Source organism: Lineus longissimus, chromosome 8 (genome assembly GCF_910592395.1).
Source record: "Lineus longissimus chromosome 8, tnLinLong1.2, whole genome shotgun sequence".
NCBI classification, from domain to species: domain Eukaryota; kingdom Metazoa; phylum Nemertea; class Pilidiophora; order Heteronemertea; family Lineidae; genus Lineus; species Lineus longissimus.
Genome location: NC_088315.1, coordinates 7,667,686 through 7,692,730, shown reverse-complemented (window position 1 = coordinate 7,692,730; position 25,045 = coordinate 7,667,686). Strand labels below are relative to the sequence as shown.

General features: G+C 38.6%; 2 protein-coding genes across 3 annotated transcripts in view; one reads left to right on the top strand and one right to left on the bottom strand.

The window, feature by feature from the left end:
* LOC135492647 (photoreceptor-specific nuclear receptor-like) overlaps positions 1-25,045 on the bottom strand; it is a 58,039-nt gene that overhangs the window by 9,660 nt on the left and 23,334 nt on the right. The window lies entirely within an intron of this gene.
* On the top strand, positions 6,773-16,891 carry LOC135492317 (uncharacterized). Of its 2 annotated transcripts, XM_064778706.1 has the most exons (5): positions 6,773-8,385; positions 10,017-10,133; positions 10,253-10,339; positions 10,481-10,558; positions 10,772-16,891. In XM_064778706.1, the coding sequence occupies exons 2-5, from the start codon at positions 10,025-10,027 to the stop codon at positions 12,286-12,288; spliced, it is 1,791 nt and encodes a 596-aa protein (XP_064634776.1). In that variant the 5' UTR covers positions 6,773-8,385; positions 10,017-10,024; the 3' UTR covers positions 12,289-16,891. The 2 variants fall into 2 exon arrangements, with proteins under 2 accessions (XP_064634776.1, XP_064634774.1); XM_064778704.1 differs by having other exon boundaries at positions 6,773-10,133.

Below are 25,045 nucleotides of genomic sequence, written 5' to 3'. Positions count from 1 at the left end.
AAGTTGAGAAATAGCTCAGGAAAGATTTCGACAAGTTCACTGGTGGTTTGTTTGTCGAGTGTTGATCAGTGAAACTGAGAGGACTCGCGCCTGTTCGAGAGCGCGTGGCGCGTGCGGTGCGCTATGAGTGATGGGAGTTTGATCACATGGTCCCGCGGTGACACGCGGCACGTTACTGGGAGTCGCGACGCCCGGATACGACCGTCAGCGGGATGATGGATCAGGGGGTGGGTGTCGATAAAGCAAGGGCTAAAATAATGGATACTTTATCGTTTGTGTTAGTTGGGCATTCTAACAACGAATGAGGCCTATCATCCCTCCCCGTTTCTCACTTAATTGATTTATCGTAATTGAGGAAATACTGTGTATTTTTATATGTGCGTTATTTATATCAATATCAACCGCCCTCCCCCACGTATGGCACCTGCGGTTCCCGCACCCACTTTACTCCTCTCCCCCCGTCGTTAACATAACATTACATTACATAATAAAATTTGTGTGGGTCGCCTTTCCACCGAACAAATCGTGCTCAAGGCGCTGCCCCCTCAAAGTGCCTCGCGTACAGCCAGGTCTTTAATTCTGCTATGCAAATATGCAGTCCGCTGAAGATTTCGGTAAAACCGGATGAAAAAAAACCTATAATGCTCAAAGGGTCAAAGGGTTTTTCATTATTTTTTGCCGTCTGAAAACTGCGGGGTTACATATCATTTCAGTTGTGTTTTTCAGAAGTTCAAACCTTTTCTTCGAGTGTCTAGTGAGATGACCACTGACCTATACGGGTGTATTATAAGTCCGCCGTGAGATGACGCATTCCCAACGCAGTTTTAATTAAGTATAGGCGTATTTTGAGAGTTCCTGGATTTCCGTCAAATGCAAAGCTCATTAGGTGACGAACTCGGATGAATTTTCATAGTAATTTCATGTACTGGACTTAGAAAATAAATTTAACAACAGATTTAGGAACCCAACGACAACAAAAGAGCCAAAAACACATGTAGGTTCATTAAATGATGTGACTGCTCATAATAAATTAGAATAAGTTAAGAGAGAAGTGAAAACTATCCCAGAGCGAAATGTATCCTCAAAGTCCCACAGATCATCAAACTGGAAAAATTCGATCTGAAATTTCTGTCAAAATATCTTGGAAAATAATGGAAAAAAATCGAAATAAACCAGTTTCTTTGCCTACCTGAGTTCATTGAATTATCCATACTGTTCGACGCTAGGCCTAGTTCTCGTGTGGTATGGCCTTTGGCCCGACACAGCGTCTCGTTATTAAGCAAGTTAAGATTCCAATCCGTAGGCGTTTGAACTTGCATCTTTCTTTCTATAAAGTCTATGAGTTAGTCGTAAAGTCTATGCGAGATCTAACCACTATGAACACAAAAGTGGAACTGTTCATGTTCTGGAGTGAGTGAGCCTTTAAACACCCCACGAAGGCGTATAATTAACTGATCCCTTCTCACTGGTCCCGCCGGGGTCAACCATGTATGACGTCGTTAGACAAACTTTCAAATTAACAAATTTCACACTTTAGCCCCGTTAGCCAAGTGATCGAAGTAGATGCTGTTCCGGCGATTGATTACACCCAAGCCCTGGTCACACCTGCGTTGCTTCTTATTATCATCCGTCATCCCCAGCAGTTTGGTCGAAAGACATATTTATTTTATATTACATGTATATCAAACTTGTTGCATTTTACACAAACAGTTGAAATGTGGTATTTTATCGGCCAATCCTTGACAAAGCATTAACATGTGACTTATTTTAGTTTGGGTGATAGATAGTGATTTTTATACCCTTCATTGTCCACGTAATTATATATTAGCACTTCCTTCAGACCCTGATAAAAATTCCTGATAATCCACCCTTCGAACATTCTTCTCTGCGGTATTTCGGAGAACACCGTAGTATAAAAAAAATAAAAGTATCGCCAACAGTAGGCTTAAAAGGACAACTTGGGCATGGGATTTACCTAGACAGGAGGATAATGCCCCTGCTTGACACCATGCGCCGCCACTGGTAGCATCACACTAATTCTGATCTTTGGTACTTTTATTTCGCCAGTGTTGCGAGGCAGTTTTGGAATATCAGGCAGGCCAAAAGCTACCCACGACGTAATGATATGAATTTATCTAACATCACTTTAATTAAATCAAATTTGATTTAATCAGATTTAACAAAATTTAGTACAAAATTTAATCAAGTTAAATCAAATTAAATCAAAATTGATCACACTATCTAATCAAAACACTCAAAATGTGATTGTAAAGCAATTCACAAAATCGACTGACTGCAATTAAATGTAACTAATTATAATCACACAGTATTCAAAGTAATTCAACTTTTATTTAACTGGCGATAATTTGACTCTTTAGTCACTAGTGCTAATTAACAAATTAACTACTATTGCTGAATACGATTTACTTGTAAACTTTTATGAATTTTGCCTGCAGTGTAGAAACGTACTCCATCCAAGGAGATAAACAAAGCGGAAAACAAAGCCAATGTTCCGAGAATCAGTTTAGGATCTACTAGTTCTTAATTTTTGGCCTGTTCGTTCAAGTCAGAAGACCACCGTGCGGCATTCAATAACAGTTTAATTCTTATTCAAAACCACACAATAACTTACATTGTTTTTGTTTTTTTGTCTTCCATGTTTTCCTCGACAGCGAGGCGGTCACGTGATGCACAACGTCACGACCCGCACGCGCACAAGATCAGCGGTCAGTGGATGTTTTTGAATGTGTTATGACAATTCGATCATTTACTCAAAATGAGCAGGCTGTTTGCAAATATTACACTCAATACAATAACCACATTATAACTGTTCTTGGTTTGAAAAGCGTTTGAGATAATAACAATACAAGCTATTGGAGAACTTTCGATATAACCGAGAGTGTGGCGGTGGTGTGTTTGAGGACGCTACAGAAACCGACCGATGCAAAAACTGGAACAATAAGCCACGAAAATGAGAGGGATGAAATTTGATGTAATGAAAAAAACGGACGATAAATGTGCCATAAACAAACACGTGGGCAGACTATCACTTTCTGTTAATGACACTTTTAGATGAGGGATATGTACATACGACATAACTAGTAATGCGCAATCAAAAGTGATAGTGGTATATACTCATCAATGAACTTAATATATATAAAAATGTGTAGAAAAAACATTTCTTGACGTGTAATAATTTTTTTAACTTTTTCGGAAATCAAAGGACGACCACGACATTTTTATGTAAATTAATGAGCACTTAGCTCATCCACCCACACATACTCAAGCCCCAAGTGGATGTTGCTTGCCCTTGCTGTGAAACTGAATTGAGTTTTTGGTCAATATCCCAACAAAAGTATTAAACACCTTCAAATCAAAGGGGCCGCGGTTCAACCTGTTGCTACGTGGATCACACCTTGTTTGGAAAGAAGACTCCCTGGATGGCTTGGATTGCCGCAAAGTGTTTCCTTTGATCAAAGACCGCAGTTTTAAAGAAGCTAACCGATGTTTTAAAGAAGCTATTGTCCTGTCTCGTCAGCCTATTCATCGTTAATCAAACTTGAGGATCAAATTTGTCAAACATTGATACATTGCCTTTGGTTTAAGATGAGGTACTTCATGAGCCGAATGTTTTTTTATGCGCCACGAAGATTCCTCTCCACCGGCTTGGATGGACGCATGCAAGGTGTTTTTTGGTGTGTATACACGATTCTATTCTGGCTTACCATTTATTCACTAATTAAACTAAAGCTATATTGTTTAGTCATACGAGGTAGGAGTATCAAAAACCTGTGTCTTGTTTTTATCAACCCAAACAACAAACAAGCTTGCAGTGTATTACTGTGCCCGCGCATTTTCTATTTCTTATTCTTATTATATCTATTTAAAATTTTTCATGTCATATTATGCTGTTTTTTCGATGCCATGGCAACATAACATCCCCCTGGTGAGCAGATGGAGTACAAGACCAATTCGTCATCCGTGACGTTCACACGTTTTCCGCCCCTTGACGTCAAGTTATACCATAAAGGATATTCCTTTATGGTAGGTAATACCTTATTTTTCTAACTTTAAATCCCCTTTCTCTCTTTCCTTGAAGAGAGCGGTTTATATTTATATTTAGCTTGCCTTGATTCGTGGATTAACTCACTACGGTTAAGCCATTTAATTTCATTAATTACCTTTTTCGGAATTATGATTAATTTATTAGTGATGCACATGTAGTTTATGATTCATTAAGCTTCATTAATCCAATAAGCATGGCATTAATATATAGAAGCGACACGGAACAGGAATGAACGTATTCTTATAATGTCTTCATGAGTTGCAAAGTGTACCTACGCGAAGTTACAAATAAACATATTCATGATGATATCTAAAACATAATGAAATATTGACAGTTAAGAACCATGAAATACGTGAAAGTACATGTAATAGTAAGTAAGAACCGTTATTCTTTTAGAAGTGGCTGGTGGCGTACGGTGGGTCATACGATTTTTTGATATTGCACGGACATGGTAAGTATGACTGAGTGAGTACATTTGTACACAAAAAAAACATGTTCACAAAAAAACAATGTACATGTAGTGTACACATGTATGGAATAGAAATCAATGAAAGGCGCACGATCGCATCCGGGGATCGCATATAGATACGTGCCGAACATTCATTATGCTCTAAAAGTCAATATTTTCCAACAACAACAAAAAAAACTTTTTTCGGTGGCTAATACCTATAGGAAGTTATTTTGTGTTTGTTCTCAATATGGCCCTTCCTCGAGAGTCGTGCATTATAGGAAACTCCTTGACTTGAGAGCCTGAGCATGAGCAGAGTTCAAACAATAAACGCTTGTTTTTGACAAGTTTCTTGTTCTTTAAACTGAAGTGAAAACACCAGAGTTGAAAAACCGTAACCCCAAGTGTTCAAACATGTAGTCGTTGTGTTGATATTATTTCGGACAATAATTACTATCAAAACTCGACCCCTGACGGGATGAAAGGGAACTAATCACTTTACTCCCCTGGTGCTGACATGCTGTGATTTTAACAGTTATTCTCAGTTATTCCAGGGGTGATTGTCTACAGCGTCTGATCGGACTGGTCGTTAAAACAAAAACCGGATAACGTAAGCTTGGGTAATGCGGTCACCTGTTAACAGACTCGGACAAGTCTATGCAAATATATTAATTAGATAACCTTTGTTTTTGAATCATATCCTCAGTTTTGTCAACAGAATATTTATTTGTTATTGTTTTAACGTTGTTAGGGGACCAATAATGATTAGCATGTGGCGGGGATCCAGTTGACGACCTCTTTCCAAGATGGCGGCGGACGATCTTCCGGTCTCCGATTGGATTAAGTTATTTTTCATCTGTCGCGTGGGGCAAGCAGGTGTAACGCTTAAAGATGGAGATCAATTAGCAGGCGAAGCTTTTTATTCCAGGCCAACTTTTATTGACATCCATCCATTCAGAAATTCAGGGTTTTTTAAACCTTCGTCTTTGAAATATCGAGAGGCGGAGTATATTGAAAACCATGGTTTTACCAGGATCATGGGATGACATCCACCTTTATGATCATTGAACAATATGATCTCTGGCAAACCTGACAAAGACACAGAAATTTCGAAAGCCGATCTCCCAAAAAAATGGTTAAGAAATACATTTTTCATTCATCTTGATCACGTAGTTCCCCTTCTAAGAAAGACTATCTATACCACTGCTGGCGAATCGCGAATACCTTCGATATACATGTATACTATACGTCAAACCACTGTACCATTCACGATAGCAAAATAATTATTCAATGATCGTAATCCGGTCAGCCATCGAGCCACTCAACCCAATGTTCAATTGCGACCAAGATCCCCGTAAATGATTAAAAACTCTCATTTTCAAACCTCACAATGGCTTCAACATCAGGGTCAGGCCAATTAGTGGGAAACGTCCCGTTCTCCGCACTTCATCACTTCATCGCTCGCGCAGGTCTTAAACAACTCGTTTTGGTTCATATCTCGAAATGAAAGGTCCCGACCGAGACCAGAAATAAACATAAATTTCAACGGTCTGTTCTGTAGACTGACTTGAAAATATCACAAGAGCCAAGTTTTAGCAATTTGGCGTGCATAACTGCACTTCCCGCGATGTTTATTACTGCCGTAATTCACACGAATTGCGAACGCATCCATTTCGTCATCCTGATCGTCGACATGACGAGGCCGTTCCACTGCGTTCGAAGTGTAGGTGTGGGATTTGAAAAAGGCCGAACCAAGACCTCCCGCAATTTTTTTGTTTGCATTTTTAGACCCCAAAGTAACAAGCGGGGGGGGGGGATTTTAACCGTGATAGTAATTCTGAGAACAGCGCGTGACACCTAGAATTTGCCACGCCGTGACTAAAAACTCCCCTCCCGCGTCGATCCGCGAAGATAGGCATTTTACCCCTTGGAAGCACGTTGATATTCAGTCACCCCTAGACTCCCATGCAGTCCATTTCGACATTTGCAGTCCATTTGCAGTCCATGCCATACAATACGGACCGGCACAAAGGGTGTGGACATCTACTTCTCATGGCAAATCAACTCATCAACCAAACTTCGTCAGTAATATATTTCTGATGCCGAGGGTCTGATCAGAGACGCCTGACTAAAATATCATGGAATAAAGTGACCGAAATTCATTAATGTACAAAATTCTAATCAAAGTTGCAAACACCAAATTTATGCGACAGTAAGTGTTGAATTTCCACTGAAGTAGTAAGTAGTATATGGGCTACTTGGGGAAAATTATGAACTTTTGACCTAGTGACCTACTGACCTACTGACCTACTTTGTGTATGAGAAGTTTGAAAGTTGACCTGACCTAGTGACCTAGTTTGGATGACCTAGTGACCTACTGACCTACTGACCTACTTTGTGTATGAGAAGTTTGAAAGTTGACCTGACCTAGTGACCTAGTTTGGATATGGTGTAAAATCTCCAGAGTGGGTCATGGCCTAGTAACCTACTTTGGACCTGACCTAGTGACCTAGTTTGGATATGGTGTAAAATCTCCAGAGTGGGAAAGTTATGAACTTTTGACCTAGTGACCTGTTGACCTGTTGACCTACTTTCTGTGTGAGAAGTTTTCAAAGTTGACCTGACCTAGTGACCTAGTGACCTAGTTTTGATATGGTGTAAAATCTCCAGAGTGGGTCATGGCCCACTGACCTACTGACATACTTGAGATATCCGAAGTTTAGACGACCTTGACTTGGTAAACCAGTTTGTGGATATTGTGAAAAATAACCAATTTGGGTTATAGCCTAGTGACATGGTGACATAGTAGACATAACTTGAAGATACTGAAAAGAATAAGAGTGAGTCAGCACATATAATACTAAGGGTGTTGTAAAATATCTAAGAATACCACGTCAAGTTCATGTACAGCATTCAAAAGCAGCTTTGATAAGGAACAACTATAGCATTACAAACATAGATGAAGTATTTATATATTATGCTAACCACAAGGAGGAAGACTTCATATGGCAATTGGCCACTCTGTTCTCTTTGGAACAAAAAGCGTTATTACATGGTACACCTATCACCATTCATAAGGAACAACTGTAGCATGACATGCATAGATGAAGTATTTACATATTACACCAACCACAAGAGGGCAGACTTCATACTGCAATTGACCAATCTGTTCTCTTTGAAACATGAAGCGTTATCATAAGGTACCCCAAGCAACAGCTTTGATAAGGAACAACTACAGTATGACAGACATAGATGAACTATTTATATATTACATCAACCTCAAGGAGGAAGACTTCATATTACAATTGGCCACTCTTTTTCCCTTTGGACCAAAAAGCGTTAGTACATGGTATGCCATTCAATATTTTTCTATTTCATGCAACAGAGTCTGCTAAAACAATATTCAGAAAAATATCACATTCAAAGTTTCACCAACTCTGTACAGACTAAAGTCAACTGCCTAGAACTTTTCACAAAGCACTCTACTAAAATGCATGTATGACATTATGCAAATGATGATTGGTGCAATTCACCAAATGGTAGTTTGGGTATTATGTATAATTTTTTGTAATTTTTGTCCTAATCAGGTCATAAACGATGGAACAACATAATTGTGATGATCGACCTAAATGCTGCTACCGTTTTATTTAATGACCCTAATTTGACCATAAGTACTGGTAATTATTTTTTTCCCTTTGTTACATACAGATATTTTTCAACAACTTGTGTGATTCTTGTTTAAGATCAGGATTATATTATTGTTTAATCATTCTGTTACTCATAGTCTTTTGAGACGGATGTCTATTGTGTTGTGGCTTTGGTGATATCAGGAGAATCTCATACCCAGAAACTTCACGGATATTAAACTAAGGTAAGAATTTTTGATCTATTATTCCTTATTGTAGGCCTACAATGAGATTTATTTTTGGAGGTATATTTGGCCCTGAAAGGACCGTTTTTCCTGATGCCCCTGGGTGAAAAGTTTATGATGATGGTGTCAAACTTCTATGGTATATGATTGAAGCTTCCTCCAAGTCTAGGAATTCCCTCTCTTCATCAATTGTTCCACATGTACATAAACATGGACATGAATGTGCACACATATGGTTATTCAAAATTAGGTCCTTTTGAACATTTTTCATGAAGCAGTGTGTACATCTCTTTGCTTCACAGTTTGTACACTTGATGTGGTAGTTTTGGAAATGGTGATCTCCCAGCATACAGTCATCACACACACTGCCGTGCATAATTTCCAATCTTGTGCCAAATATAACTACGTTTGGTAGTTGTAGTGCTTTCCGCACACTTGCTTGCAGTTGTTCATATGTAGACATTGTGGTGCACTAATCTCAAATGAACTCTGATAGATGCTGTCCATTCTTTATCTACTATGTGATATTTGTGAGTGAATCTCATTGGATATGAGTGTGTGATTATGAGAGGTCACATGCTAAAGAACAATGACAAACTTGACCTTGAGCAAACTTCATTTGAATTTATCCTCAAAACACACCAAACACATTTTGGTTATCCATTTGGACCGAGATCGTCAACATGGAAGGACCGCTCCCCAAAACTGTGCTTGCCACTCTGAATTTCTGTCTGCATCAGGCATTCTATCCTGAAGGAAAGGATCCTGTTCATGGAGTTTTTGTAGTTGGGGAGAAGCTCTTTGATGAGCTGCTTGAGGGAAATGAAGAAAGAAAAATAATTTCTCATGGAAATGTCATGATAAATGATAATCTCTATGTACTTAATCGTACTATTCCAGCGAGGCAAAAATATGGCCCTTTTACCATGGATGAAATATTCAAGATGGAGAGAACTAATGTGTTCACTGCTCCAGAATGTTTAGAGATACTTGCTAAATACAAATCAATTCATGTGTTATCAAACAGCAATGGCTGGAAGTTGTGTCCAAATGGCGAGATTGTATCAAACATGCATCCTCCTGAATATGTGAGAAGATCATTTCAGTTCACTTTTTCAACATACATCCCAGAATTAAAGAACTGTGAAGGTGTTATAATTGTTCCAAGTACAATTTCACGAGAGCAAGTACAGGATCCGAGAATCACAGTGATAAAAAGGGACACATTTCACATAACAAAAGTAGAAACTGCTCCTGGAAAATGGTTCATTTTGCAAAGCTGCCGAACAGCTTATTATGAAAATGACCCCTGTTTTTATTTAGCATTTAATGACTCAATCTACTGATACCACGATAGGCATTGCATTTGCTCTCAACACATATGAAAAGGTTTGTGTTTTGGTTGTGCGCAATCTGATAATTTTTCGCCAAACTTGCCAAAGTCACAACTCTTTTGGCTCCTGTCATTGAAATGGAGTCGTATTTCTATTTGCTATACAATGAGTCAGAATCATTACCTGTATGCAGCAATGACATGCATTCATTTAGCAACTCTTTCTATGACATGAACTCGTCAAACACAAAACTTCGCAACAAACACTTCTCTATTCCTGTATATTACTTATTTTCAGTTATAATAATGGAAAAGAAGACAATGGAACGGTCATGTGCAGCAGCAGCTGCTGTTAGTAATAAAAAATTGACATATGCCAATGTGGTTGCTGGAAAAAAGCCTCTTCCTATTCTTGGTAAGTTTTTCTTTCTTATTCTTCTTCATGCTTTATTTTTTAATGCTATAACAAAAAAGAACCCAACTTTACGAAGTTAATGTAATTTCATAATAGAGTACTGTCTTTTTTCTTTTCAGACGGACCTGATTCCGAGGAGGAGTTCACTTCTAAACCACATGAATGGGTAAAAGTGGAAAGGAAGAGGCCTAAAGAGGCAAAGAAAGGTGTGTAGTAAATAAATAAATTTGTAAATGTCTTGATATATGCCAAAAAAACCCCATATATATACATATATATATATATATTTATGCTTAATTTATTGAATGTGTATGATCTAATGATTACACCTTTTTTTTTCTTCACAGGCCATTTGAAGCTCTATCTAAAAAAGAGGTCATTTAAAACTCAACTGTCAACTCCAAGAATGACAACAAAAAAAACGAGTAAGTGTGTTCATAACTGTTCGAGATCCTGATTTGTAATTTTTTTTCTAATTTTACATAGTCTTAAAATGAAAAAAAAATCTCTTGTTATCTAAATCACAGCAATAACATGATCTACACTATTGATAATAGCAACAACAACAACTGAGAAGGATGTTTGATATAAACTTTTTTTACATTGTCCTGAATTGAAACAAAACTTTTTTTATTTAGAAGTTACAAAAACGCCACCAGAAGAACCAACACCCTCACCACCATCACCATCAAGAACAACAACAACCCCTGGAAATGATGAAGAAAGAAAAGTTGGAAGAATATCCCCGCCACTCCCACCACCTGTAACGCAGTCAACAACAACAACAATGGGCGAAAGAACGTACAGTGATTTTATAGACATTTTAAACGATTGGGTTTTGAAGAGAGCAGGTGTTGGGAAGATGTACCTCCCAAAATATTATGAAGGGAAGGAACGTAAGGAATTTCTTGAGGTAATGATGCCGTATTTAAATCCTACACTCTTTTTTTTACCATCGTCATCTGATGCTGGTTGTCAGGAAAATGCTGTGCCTGAAACGCCTCCTTCACCACCTCATCAATCTGTCATTATGGTGACTGATCAGCCGCATACGGTACGGGATAGTCCACATTTAAGGGATCTGCTGCAACGATCCAGCAATATTGATTTGGATCATGAGGAAGAAAAAATACCTCCTTCGCAAATTTATCGTCCCGATGGTAAAGACCTGAATGAGGTGTTTTTTGTTCCTGAATTTCATCAGTGTGTTGCTGGAGATCAGGAGGCGTTGGAACAAGAACATCTGACAACTGAAATGCCTCAACCATCTGATGAGGATGTTGTTCTTGTTCCAGACTCTCCTGATCTAGTGAAACAGATGCCTGTCCGGGAAGATAGCAAAGAAAAAATACCTCCCCTAAACAGAGAATTGGAGGGGGTGCCATGCACACCAGAGGATCTTGCTTTGCTAGACTTCTCGGACTTGCTATATTATGAAGAAAATAGGAAGTGCCATTCAAAAAGAGACAAATTACCAAACGGATTGCCTATGACAGAAAATTCGTCAGATGGGGACGTCCTGAAATATCTTTCAGGATCGTTTCCAGATAATGAATCAAATGTAACAGGCAACCAATCAGAATCACCACTCTGTACACCAATTGTAAACGTGGATTCTGATTCTCCTCTTCGAGGTCAAATAGTTCATAATCTCTTTGATGAGATTACGAATGGGAAAGTGCAACTTGAGGGGTTGCAATCATCACAACTTGGGCAGGATGTCCAACTCCAGCAGTTTCTGGAGTCGAACATCCTCACCAAGGCTGAGGAGCGTTCATCACTTACAACTAACAAGTTGCAAGAGGTGAACGAACCTCATACCTCTCAAGTTGCATCGACATCCTCCGCTTATATCAGGTCTGATCCTACTAAGCGGAAGCTTGACCTCGATGGGGGGAATTCAAAGAAGCGACAGAGGAGGCAGGACAGGGACTCTGTCTTGAGATCACTTTTGAAAAGTCCCAATGAAAGGAGACCTCCTCATGCAATTGGTGTTCTACCGGGTGGTAATGTTGGAAATGGTGTACCCCAGAAAGACAATCCCAACATCCGGGCAATTTTAAGTGGCACACATTCTGTGGTACACCCTTTCCATGATACCAAGATGGCGACGTCTTTTTTAGGGCTTCGTCAAAAGACGACAAAAAAAACGTAGCCAATACTCAGATTGGTGGTCACCAGGTCATCAACCAAAATGGCCCTTCTTCTTTTTCTTCTTCTTCTCCTTCCGATGATGATGATGATGATGATGATGATGATGATGATGATGATGAAAATGTTGACGAGTCGGACAATGAGATACATGGGCAAGCACATAACCATCCTCATGCACAGCCTGTTTTTCAAATTATCTCGCTCAAGGACATTAAAATAAGAAAATATGGCACGATGGGTCAAGATTTGAAAATCAAAGTAACTGGAATGGAGCGAGGTACCTCTTTCAATGATATCTTATTTCACATATCAAATGTTTTCGGAGAACTTTTAAATCGTCTCCTTCAGGATGTGCAGCCCCAAGACAGAGTCCGACTTGTCATATCTGGTCAAGGACTTAGACATATCAGTATTCCATTCATTTCACCAGATCAACTCACAGTCGAAAAGATCATGAGTGAAATCGAGAGAGTTACTCAATCAAATGACTCATGGCTTTTCGAGGGCGAGTTTTTCGTCAATTTCATACACGCCCCTCTTCCCATTGGCGGTTTGTATGCAAGAGGGATTGCCTCTCTTCATCAAAAAGTCCGCGAAAAGTCATGCTTCATCGAAATTCAAAACAAAGATGACGAATTATGTTTAGCCAGAGCCATCATCGTTAGTAAAACTCGTATAGATAACCATCCACAACACCAGTCAATCAGACATCCCAATAGTAAAAAACAAGGTGAAATGGCGGCCGAGCTTCATGAAAATGCGGGTGTTCCAAAATCCAAATGCACCCTCAAAGACGTCGCTAAATTTCAAGCACACCTTTCACCCGATTATCAGCTCGTGGTATATTCTAGTTTATATTTCAACTGCATGTGTTACAGAGGACCCCCTGCACCGCACCGCATAAATCTGTACCACTATGATGAGCATTTTGCTCCAATCATGTCTATGACAGGGTTCTTTGAGAGGTCTTATTATTGTCCGCACTGCGACAAAGGTTACCAAAACGATAAAACCCATGTCTGCGAAGCTACGTGTGCATGTTGTAAAACAGACACCGGTTGTGATATAGTTAAATGGACAAACTGTCCCAAATGTAGACGTCTTTTCAAAAGTCAAGCGTGCTATGAAAGACACCTTGTAAAAAATGATGCCGCTCATTCCGTTTGTGAACTTTTCATAAAATGCTTGAAATGTGATAAATCATATGATAAACGAAACAAACACCAATGTTTTACAACGTATTGCCATATTTGTGGTATGAATAAACCACATGACCACAGATGTTTCATCAAAAAACCAAAGCAGAAGAAGAAGGGTGCAATGAGAGATTTTATGAAATTTGTATTTTACGACTTTGAATCCACCCAAGAAAAAATTCTAGAAAATGGTGAACGAGAGCACATTCCAAACTTGTGTATTGCACATCGTTGCTGCCTCTTTTGTGGAATAGAGGAAAGTGCTAAGAATGATGATGAATTAAAATGTATTTTGTGTGGTGATGAACGAGAAGAGAAAGTATTCCGTGGGGAAAATACTGTCGTAGATTTTTGCGAGTGGCTATTCAACGGTTCAAATATAGGTAAAGTGGCAGTGGCACACAACAACAGGGGTTACGATGCCTTTTTCATTATTCAATACCTTCATAGTGTAGGGATCAAACCAACAGATGTTATTCAAGTTGGCCAGAAAATTCTTTCATTCGAAGCAGCTGGAGTGAAATTTCTCGATTCTCTTAGTTTTCTGAACATGCCTCTTAGCAACTTTCCCAAAACCTTTAATTTCAATGAGATGAAAAAAGGCTACTTTCCACACCATTTCAATACAAAAGCAAATGAAAAATATATCGGAGAAATCCCCGACATTAAATATTTCGACCCCGACAGTATGACCGTGGAAGGGAGAAAAAAGTTTCTTCTGTGGTATAATGGCCAACTTGGAAAACCCTATGATTTACAAGAGGAACTGGAATCCTATTGTCAGAGTGACGTCACCATTTTAAGAAGGTGTTGTGTTCGCTTTGTGGACTCATTCGAATGCTTGCTAAAGGTGAATCCTTTTAAAGAAAGCGTAACTATAGCATCAGCTTGTAGTAGAGTGTTTCGACAAAACTTCATGACCCCCTCTTCGATTGCTGTTCTGCCACCTCATGGTTACACATTTGACAAGCAGTCCAACATTGGAATAAAGTGGTTGGAATGGTTGATGTTCAAAGATAAAGATATCAACATATGTCATGCCGGCAATGGGGGTGAAAAATCCATTGCCAATTACAAAGTGGATGGTTTCGACGAACAGAATAATGTCATTTATGAATTTGATGGTTGTTTCTGGCATGGATGTGAAAAATGCTTTCCGCACAAGGACACTATGAACCCCCGCATTGGTACAACTATGGGAGAACTTCGTGAAACCACAACGTTTCGGCGAAATTTCCTGAAAGGTTGTGGTTTCACAGTCATTACGAAGTGTGAATGCGATTTTAGAGAAGACATTAAAAACGACCCCCAACTTGCTCAATTTACAAAAGACATCATCATCAGCGAGCCCTTGAACCCCAGAGAAGCTTTTTTTGGCGGTCGCACAAATGCTGTCAAACTTCATCACAAATGTACAGAAAACGAAAGTATAAAATATGTAGATTTCACATCTCTTTATCCTTGGGTCAACAAATACCAACACTATCCACTAGATCACCCCAAAGTTTTTAGAGGTGAAAATATTCGGAAAATAGACCCAATGAAATGCGAAGGCCTCATAAAGTGCAAAATATTACCGCCAAAGAAACTCTATTTCCCTGTATTGCCTATGCGTAGAGACAAGAAATTGAAATTCTCTCTTTGTGCCAAATGCGCTCTTGAATCCTCCAAAATATGCAACCATTCTGATGAAGACCGAGCACTTGTGGGTACTTGGGTTATTTTTGAAGTAAAAAAGGCCATTGAAAAAGGCTATAAACTTCTAGAGACTTTTGAAATTTGGCATTTCGAAAAAACAACCAAGTATGATAAGGTTGAGAAGGAGGGGGGTATATTTGCGGGTTACATCAATCATTTCTTGAAGCAAAAGCAGGAGGCAAGCGGGTGGCCAGAATGGTGTCGTACAGAGGAGGATAAAAACAAATACATTGACGATTATGAGAAAAACGAGGGAATCCAATTGGACAGGGGGTTAATTGGTGTTAATCCAGGGCTACGAAGTATCGCTAAAATCTGTTTGAATTCGCTCTGGGGAAAATTTGGGCAGAGATCTAACTTCACAAAGACATTATATACAGATAATCCAGAAGAGTATGTCAAAAAGTTGACTGACGACAGTGTTGAAGTAACTGATGTTCAACTTGTGAACGAAGAGTTTGTTCTGATGAAATTCAGAGAGAAGGATGACTTCATCGAACCATGTCCATACACGAATTGTGTTATTGCTGCATATACCACCGCTCATGCACGCTTAAAACTGTACTCTGAATTAGAGAAGCTGGAGCGACAGGTATTATATTTTGATACGGATAGCATTATATATGTCGTTGATGAAACAAACGAACAACATTACAATCCACCCTTGGGTGACTACCTTGGTGACTTTAAAGATGAATTAGAGGGTAAAACTATAGAAGAATTCATATCCGGCGGTCCCAAAAACTACGGTTACAGAATTAAAGGTAGCGGAGAGACTGTCTGTAAAGTCCGGGGATTTACCTTGAACTATGCAAATAGTCAAAACATAAATTTTGACTCCATGAAGAAACTTGTGGAAGCATTGAACTTTTCGGACAAGATTACGATCACAAATCCTTTCAAAATCAAAAGGCGAAAGGACTTCAAAATTGTAACGGTACAAGAGGAAAAGAAATATGGCTTGGTTTATGACAAACGTTACCTCGTTGATGATTTTTACACCCTCCCATTTGGATATTGATTCTTCACCTCTTTGTTATAATAATAAGATAAATTTTGTTGTACCTATATTCTTGAAAACGACACTGATATCAACCATAGATTGATTTGAATTAAAATTTGCAAGGGCATATATCTGTGATAAAATGTTTATACTGGCATATTTTATGGTGATAAAACAATGTGATATTTATTTCATTCTGTGCATTGAAACTGTAAATATATTGATGATAATAATAATAATAATAATAATAATAATAATAATAATAATATGAATATGAATATGAATATGAATATGAATAATAACATTAACAACTGTAATAATGTTGATATTTTATGAGTTTAATCTTCGTCATTACATCATCAGCATCATCATCATCATCATCATCATCATCATCATCATCATCATCATCCTGATTGACAAATAGCTTTTTCTTTCTCTAATCGAATCTCAAGAAATTCCATCCCACCTGCTCTCTCAAAGAAAAATTGTATGATATTTAAATATTTTTGCATATAAATGTATATTAATCTGTGTACGCGTATAGATGATGTATATATTTTGTAAATTTTCAATTAATTCATTCAAAGGATTGCTGTTTATGTTTGTGAGTATTGATGTATATGTTTGTAAATATTCGATTAATCAATTGGTTAATTAATTGCAAGGATCACCATTATGATATTTATTAAACTCGGTATAAAATCTCATTTTGTTCTTGTGTCAATCATTGTGTTCTGATGTTTCAACATGGATATTTCAAGCGATGACCTTCTTTTGAAGCATCCATTCACATGTCTTGTGGCTGGTCCAACGATGTGTGGAAAGTCTTTCTTTGTACAAAAACTTATTTCCTATGCAAGAGATATTATCCATCCACCCCCTCAAAGAGTTGTGTGGTGTTATGGAGGCGAATGGCAGGAGTCATTTGCAAATTTTCCAAATGTTGAATTTATCTCTGGACTACAGTTCACAGATAATTCATCAGGTGCACGTACCCTACTCATTATAGATGACTTAATGTGTGAAACAGATGAAAAGGTTACCAAAATATTCACAAGGGGTTGTCATCATCAAAATATGAGTGTAGTCTATATAATCCAGAATTTATTTCACCAAGGCAGAGAACAACGCACCATTAGCTTGAACTCGAATTATCTTGTTATCTTTAAAAATCCAAGAGATGTTTCTCAGATAGCACATTTGGCAAAGCAAATTTCTCCCGGCAACACCAAAGCCCTAAATGAGGCATTTAAAGATGCGACAAAGCCTCCTTTTGGTTACTTATTTTTAGATTTTAAACCTTCAACTTCGGAAGATTTACGATTGAGGACTAATATCTTTCCAGATGAAAACCGAATTGTATACTTAAACAAATGAAATACGAATATGACATCAGTTGTTGAATATTCACAGACACAGCCACATCACATAGAAATGGCAAAATATCACATAAAAAATTATGTCCACCAGCTTAAAAAGCTGAAAACTGCTCGAGCTAAAAATAGGAGAAAGATTTTAGAATCAGCTGATAATGGCCTGTTCAAAGCAGTTGGTGAGTCTGCAAAGAACTGTTTAAAAGGCAATGTCGCCCTGAATAAGAAACAGTTCAGCTGTTTGAGGAAACACAGACACTCTATTCGCAAGCTGGCCAACAAGAAAACATCGTTTAAGGAACGTAAAAGAATCATACAGCGAGGTGGATTTCTTGGTGCACTGCTAGGTCCAGTCATAAAAGCCATAGGGAGTATATTCGGTGTTTGATATTCAAAAGCAGACAGACAGTCTTATTCCAAAGATGAGTCAAATAAGGAAAATGTCTCTAATTCCTCATGAAATGGTGGACAAATATTTGTCTCAACAACGATACAAAGAGGACACAAAACCAGTGGCAACCCATGCAATGAGTATTGACAGAGAAATGCAGGAAGTGCTATCGAGGAAGGATATGAATGAGTATGACAAAGCTTTAGCATATTCACAGTTACTTCGAAAGTATTTAGGAGCAATTCACTCAGAAGGCTCAGATTTAACTAAACCTATTCCCACTAGTGTTCGCGCGACAACAGCCACAGCTGCAAACCAACCTGTTGTACAAGAAAGAGAGCCAGAGGCGGTTGTTGCAAGTGGAACCACACCACCTGCAACCTCTCCACTTAATCAGAAAACAATAGTCAACAATATACCGAACTACTCCAAAGCAAAGGCAAAAAAACTAGTCAATGCATTAATGAATGATCCTAAATTCCAGTGGGATGGAAAAGGTGAAATTTCAATAAACGGTGAGCCCATCAAAGGGAGCAATATAAGAACTATTGTTCAGAATGCCTCATCCAACAAGAGGCAGTCCTTTGCACCGGTTGGAATAGAACCTGTCCTGTCCTATTTGAACAAAACAGGTGGCATATCGGCTGATATGGTAACGAATAGGCAATGGAAAAAAGAACTCGGGGTGGGTGAAATGCCAAAATCAGTGAATAAAACGCCCAGGGCAAGAACCAGAAGTCCATTGGCCTTCTGGAATTCGAATTCACCTGTCTCTTCTCCGGGTTTTACCACACCAAGGAGACATGGTAAAAGCAATGACGAGTGGGAAGACTGGTAGTAAGAAATCGAATGAGTTATTGAAAAGAATATATTATGAACCAAATCATAGTGCTAGTTTTGGCGGGATAAATGCTTTAAAGAGAGCAGTTGGTAAGAGGATATCAACTTCTAACATAAAAAAATGGCTCCAGTCTCAAGACACATACACACTTCACAAACCAGTTAGGCACCACTTTATACGAAGACGTATCGTGGTTTCTGATATTGACGAACAATGGGAGGCCGATCTTGTTGATTTATCGAAAATTGTCAGGTATAATAAACCCTTTAAATATCTTCTCACTGTAATTGATACCCTGTCAAAATATGCCTGGGTTGTGGGTCTAAAATCAAAAAAAGGTGACGAACAGGTGACTGCATTTAAAAAGATAATTTCTTCCTCTAAGAGAAAGCCTAAGAATCTGAGAACTGATAAAGGGGGTGAGTTTGTGAACAAAAAATTTCAAGCCTATCTGAAAAAAGAAAATATTCACTTCTTTACCTCGAATAATGAAGTTAAAGCGGCAATAGTTGAACGATTTAATAGGACCCTTAAAAGTAAAATGTGGAAATATTTCACAGAGAGAAATACTCTCTCATACGTGCCTGTTCTCCAAAAACTTGTGCACTCGTATAACAACACATGGCATCGGAGTATTAAGATGAAACCAAGTGAAGTGAACGAAGACAATGCTTCAGATGTTTGGCACACTCTCTACTCAAAAGAAAACCTGTCTCTGAAGAACATCAAATTCAAATTTCAAATTGGTGAAAAAGTGAGAATAAGCAAGGTCAAGATGACATTTGAGAAATCTTATCTACCCAACTGGACCATGGAAATATTCACCGTAAAAAAACAAATAAAAAGTAGGCCCCCTTTGTACGTGATTGAAGACGATGACGGAGACACCATTCAAGGGAGTTTCTATGAAACAGAATTACAGAAAGTACGCATAAGCCCTGATAAAACCTATAAAATAGAAAGAATACTTGCAGAAAGAGGACGTGGTAAGAGAAAGGAATACTTTGTTAAATGGGAGGGTTATCCATCAAAATTCAACAGTTGGGTTAGTCACTCGGACGTTGAACGTCGATGAAGATATCTTGCCTAAAAAAATGTCAATTGAACTTTCCGATGGAAATATAGAAAGAAATACACCTCTGTCTGAAGTAGAAAGAGAAGACGAAGTAGACAAGGGTGAAGATCGACAATCGGTGACTTCACGGCACAAAAACTGGATTATTTTTGGGCATAATGTTCCAAAACCAGAAATAATATTCTTTACTCAAGTTGTGATCATTTATATCGTTGTCATCACAGCTCTTTTTAACATTGCATTTGCAAATGGTGAGAGTAACCTGTGGATATCTCTTCTATGCAGCTGTCTAGGCTATCTGTTACCAAACCCGTCGTTTCCTACTGAAAATAATCATCATCCTCTGCAAAGGAATACCTTTTCCAATTGAAATAACATGGCAGCTTTTACGAATGACCACTTCTATGTTTCATTACCCTGCAATAGTTCGTTAAAGTATTTCCCTGATAATACAATTGGACACTACACTACAAAGCTGAGCACTGCTATACGATTAGATTCAACTGAAAATTGGGAAGTAGGATTAGCCGAGTTTCAATATCCACACACGTGGAGTAATATCAACCTTTCCAACAACAATTTTCGTATTTACATCCCTTCCAGTGACGATCCTGACCCCAAGACTGGAAAAATACCCATGACATGGAAAACATTAACAGTTCCAATCAAATACTATAATGACATCAACAAATTGGTAATGGAAATGAATCTCAAAATTCAAAGTGCACTCACTAGCGTTCAACAAGATACACATTTTTTTCTCAACTATGACAGGGTTGCAAAAAAAGTTAGTTTTGTACTCCCAGAAGGTAGACTGATACTATTACCATCACCACTGTCTCATATGTTAGGGTTTCATCAAGACAATATTGCCCTTAACGAGAACACAACCGCTCCCTATCAAGCAGATATACTCAGACATTTTCATGATATGTACGTGTATAGCGATGTATTACAATATCAACTGGTGGGAGATGTATTGACACCTTTACTCAGAACTGTATGTGCTGAAGGTAAAGAGGATGAGAGTATTCGCAAGTCATATAAAAATATTCATTATTTCTCTGTCAGCAAGTCTACATTTGAGACAATCGAAATAGATATAAGGAGTGACACAGGTGACTCCATACCATTTGAGAAAGGCAGAGTTGATGTTCTACTTCACTTCAGGCGCAAACAAAAAATATGAGAAAGGTTTATATTTGTGACCCTCATTGTTATGATGCACATTACACCCAAAAAGGTAGTGGTGGATTCCCTGTGTTTATGGGTGCCCCTGTACAGCGAGGACATGGCATAGGGGGTTTATTCTCAGGTCTGGCAAAAATGGCCATACCAATGCTTAAATCAGCTGCCAAATCGGCAGGAAAATCTCTCCTTCAGTCAGGTGCACAGTTTGCCGGAGATCTGCTAAAGGGTCGAAACCTAAAACAGGCTGCAAAACAGAGAGCAATTGAAGCTGGGAAGAATATAGGTCGAAATGTACTTTCCTCGGTTCAGGAAATGTCTCAGGGTAATACAAAGGCTTCTAATAAAAAGAGGAAAGCAAAGACTTCTGCATCCAGTCTGAGACAGGCGAAGCGACGGAGAAGATCAACAAAATCGTCGGCAGACATATTTGAATAAGACTGTCAAAATGATCAGTGTTGGATCCTGTGAGTGCACAAAATCCGAACTGGAACTATTTTCCCTCCCACCAACGCTGACTAGCATTGAAAAAGCGCAGCATGTTGAATATCTACCTTTGGGGTCATTAGATGATGATACGCCAATAGAATTTTTCATCTCTAATCGTGGTGATGAGTACATCGATTTGGCTAAAACGTACCTTTATCTGGAGGTGAAAGTCACCAAAAGCGATGGCACTAACTTGGATGAAAATGAAAAGGTTGGACCAGTCAACTATTTTTTTCATTCCTTATTTAGTCAGATTGACCTGTCATTAAATGGTCAATTAGTCACGTCCTCTAACAACACTTACCCATACAGAGCCTACATAGAAACCTTATTATCGTACGGTCTAGAGGCAAAGAGGAGTCAGCTACAATCGGCACTTTGGTTTGCCGATGACCCTGGCAAATTTGAGAAAAACGACCCAGCCGGAGCAGACACTAATGGCGGTTTCAAAACAAGAGCAAAATTTATAGCGAAAAGCAGACAGTTAGACATGTTTGGAAGGTTACACCTTGATTTATGTCATCAGAGTCGTTACTTGCTGAATGGTGTAGATTTGAAATTAAGATTGAATCGTACAAAGAATAATTTCAACCTCATGTCTGATGTAGGCACTGAAGTGACAAAAATAAAGAAAGCTGTTCTTCTTGTTCAACAAGTCAAGCCTAACCCTGCTGTATTAACCGCCCATGCAAAAGCTCTTAATACCAGTAATGCTAAGTACCCCATTAGAAGAGTTGAGGTGAAAACATTCTCAGTTAATGCGGGCACGCAAACTGTGACTCGAGATAACGTATATTTAGGTCAAGTACCAAGGCGAGTAATTGTTTTCATGACAGATAATGCTGCATTGGTGGGTGCAAAGAATAAAAATCCATTCAATCTTAAACACAATAATCTTAATTTCATAAGCGTTGAAGCAAATAGTCGCACATATCCTGCACAACCATTGACACCATCTTTTGGAACAAATAATAGATACATCAGATCATACATGACATTGTTTACAGATACTGGAAAGGTTCACGACGATATTGGCAACGATATTACAAGAGAAAGTTTCAGAAAAGGGTACAGTCTTTGGGTTTTTGACTTGTCACCAGATAAAGAGGATGGTGATCATGTTCATCTAGTAAAAGAGGGAAACCTTCGACTAGATCTGAAATTTGAGGAGGCTTTGACAGAAACTACATCCGTTTATGTCTATGCCGAATTCGATAACGTAATAGAAATTGATCGTGCAAGAAATATCATCAAGGATTTCCAATGAATACTTTAGATTTGATTAAAGTAGCAAAATTACACCCGAAATTGCGAAAATATTTCAAAGGTGTGTATGCCCTAGATCAGATACCTACATTTGTTGATAGTTATCCTTCAGCATACATAATTAATACACATCCAATGAGAAAAGAAGGTGAACACTGGTTAGCTATATGGTTCGATGGTAAGTGCAAGGCAACATTCTTTGATTCGTATGGTTTACCGCCAAGAAGTAAACTCATCGTTAAATTTTTAAAGAGAAATACTTCCTGGTGGACATACTCCAGCAAAGTTTTACAATATCCTTTCTCATTGCTTTGCGGTCAATACTGTCTGTACTTCTTGGTGAAAAAATCACTAGGTTACTCTCTAAAGAACATCTTATCCGGATTTCGAAATGATCTTGAAATTAATGATAAAAAGGTTGTAAGGTTTCTAAAGAGAACATTTGCATAATTCTGTTATCAACAACCAATCAAAGCAAAGAAATGCTTATGAAAATTATATAAAATGAATATGTCTGTTGATAGTTGGATATTAGGCACTAGGTCATGGCACAAGCTCAGTTAACTTGGAACGATAAACGCTCAGTTGAAGTGATGATGGAGGAAGAACAACATAATGATGGGAAAAAGAAACAGAAAGCTGAGGCCAGGTCTAAACAGAAGTCCGCAAGTATGGTTTTGTACTTAACACCGAAGATCATCCTCGCAATTTGGAAGGAAAAGGAGCAAATAAGGATTCAGATCGATGATGGTGAAAAAAAGATAAACATACCACCTGAAGTTTGGAGGATTCTTCATTTATCGGCAGAAGCCATAACATTGCTTCTAAGTTTTGTAGAAGGACAAGGTGGAATTGCTGAATATTATGATTCGTATTACAGGACATGTCAACAAGGACAAAACCCTGATCATAAAATCTCCTCAGAACTTAGGAATCAGTTATCGATTGCAACTAGTGTGAAATAGTTTCAAGGTCAAGGACTTATATGAATGAGGTCAATCTTTGTTCTACTGACCTCATTAACAGCAACCAATCACAATTCGTTACCCAAATGACGTCGACCAATCACAATCACTCTTTCATCAGTCACGTGCAATATATAAGGACAAAACGCCATGAGTGCTCACATTCACTTCAAAACCTGCAAGTGCAAGAGAATGGAGAACCAAACTACCAACAAAAACCACAAAAACAACGCTGAAATGGATAAAGTAACGTCCACCCAGACCAAGTCACCTGCGAAGAATGAAACAATCATGGAAACTCCGAAAGTAACCAGGCGAAGAGGGGTACGGTCTACAGTCCTCGATCTCTCAAACGCTCCTAGTGCACCAAAGAAGGCAAGGAAAGCTGCAGCGCGTACTCCGTTCAATGAGAGGGAAAAAGAAATGCTGCCACAATGCTCGAGTCGTGTAGAACAAGAGACTGAATTGCGGATCCGATCCGATGAAAGAGGTGTTACATTCTCCTATGGTACAAAATGGATCCGTCTCAGTAAAACGGGTTTCCTGAATCTGAAGAATCTCGTGGATACCATCGATAAAAGGATCGTCGAAAGTCATGAGGAACGTTGGACTCTGGAGGACCACATATTTGTTCAAACGAGATTCTTTAACAATAAAATGAATGTTGACATTCGCCGTTTTTTCATCAGCAATGACAACGATCCTGAGAAAGATTCCGAAAAATCGCAAGCAACTCTTTTCAGGCCGACTAAATGTGGTGTGTTCCTGAGCGTCCCTCAATGGAGGGAAATGTCGAGCAAGTTTAAAGAACACACATGTGAGGATTCATTGAAAATAACTCCACTCGGTCGACTCACTATTCAGGTACTAGGGCTGTACCTTTCAAAGATCGGTCAAGGTTTCGTGGATCTTGAGTGTGATGGATGCCTGAATGATTGGCCTAGTCAAACAGATCATGTTTGCTGCATGCAGGAAGACTTTGCTGAATGTCAGAAACAGATTCGAAGGAATCATCTAGACAACCTGAAAAAGAGCACCAGTATTCTTTATTTCACCCTTCGCCTGGCAGAAACCGCACTGGGGTTGGGCATTGAAATAAACCGCACGCCAAGATATCTGTTGAATAGAGCTTTTAACGATTGGACTGATGAACTTATCGCTGAAATTAAGTCGATTGAAAAGGCTGACGATGACGATGATGGTATTGTTGCTGATGAGGAGGAGGAGGAAAGAGAAGAAGACAAAGAGAATGCCATTGTTGCATCGGGAGGAT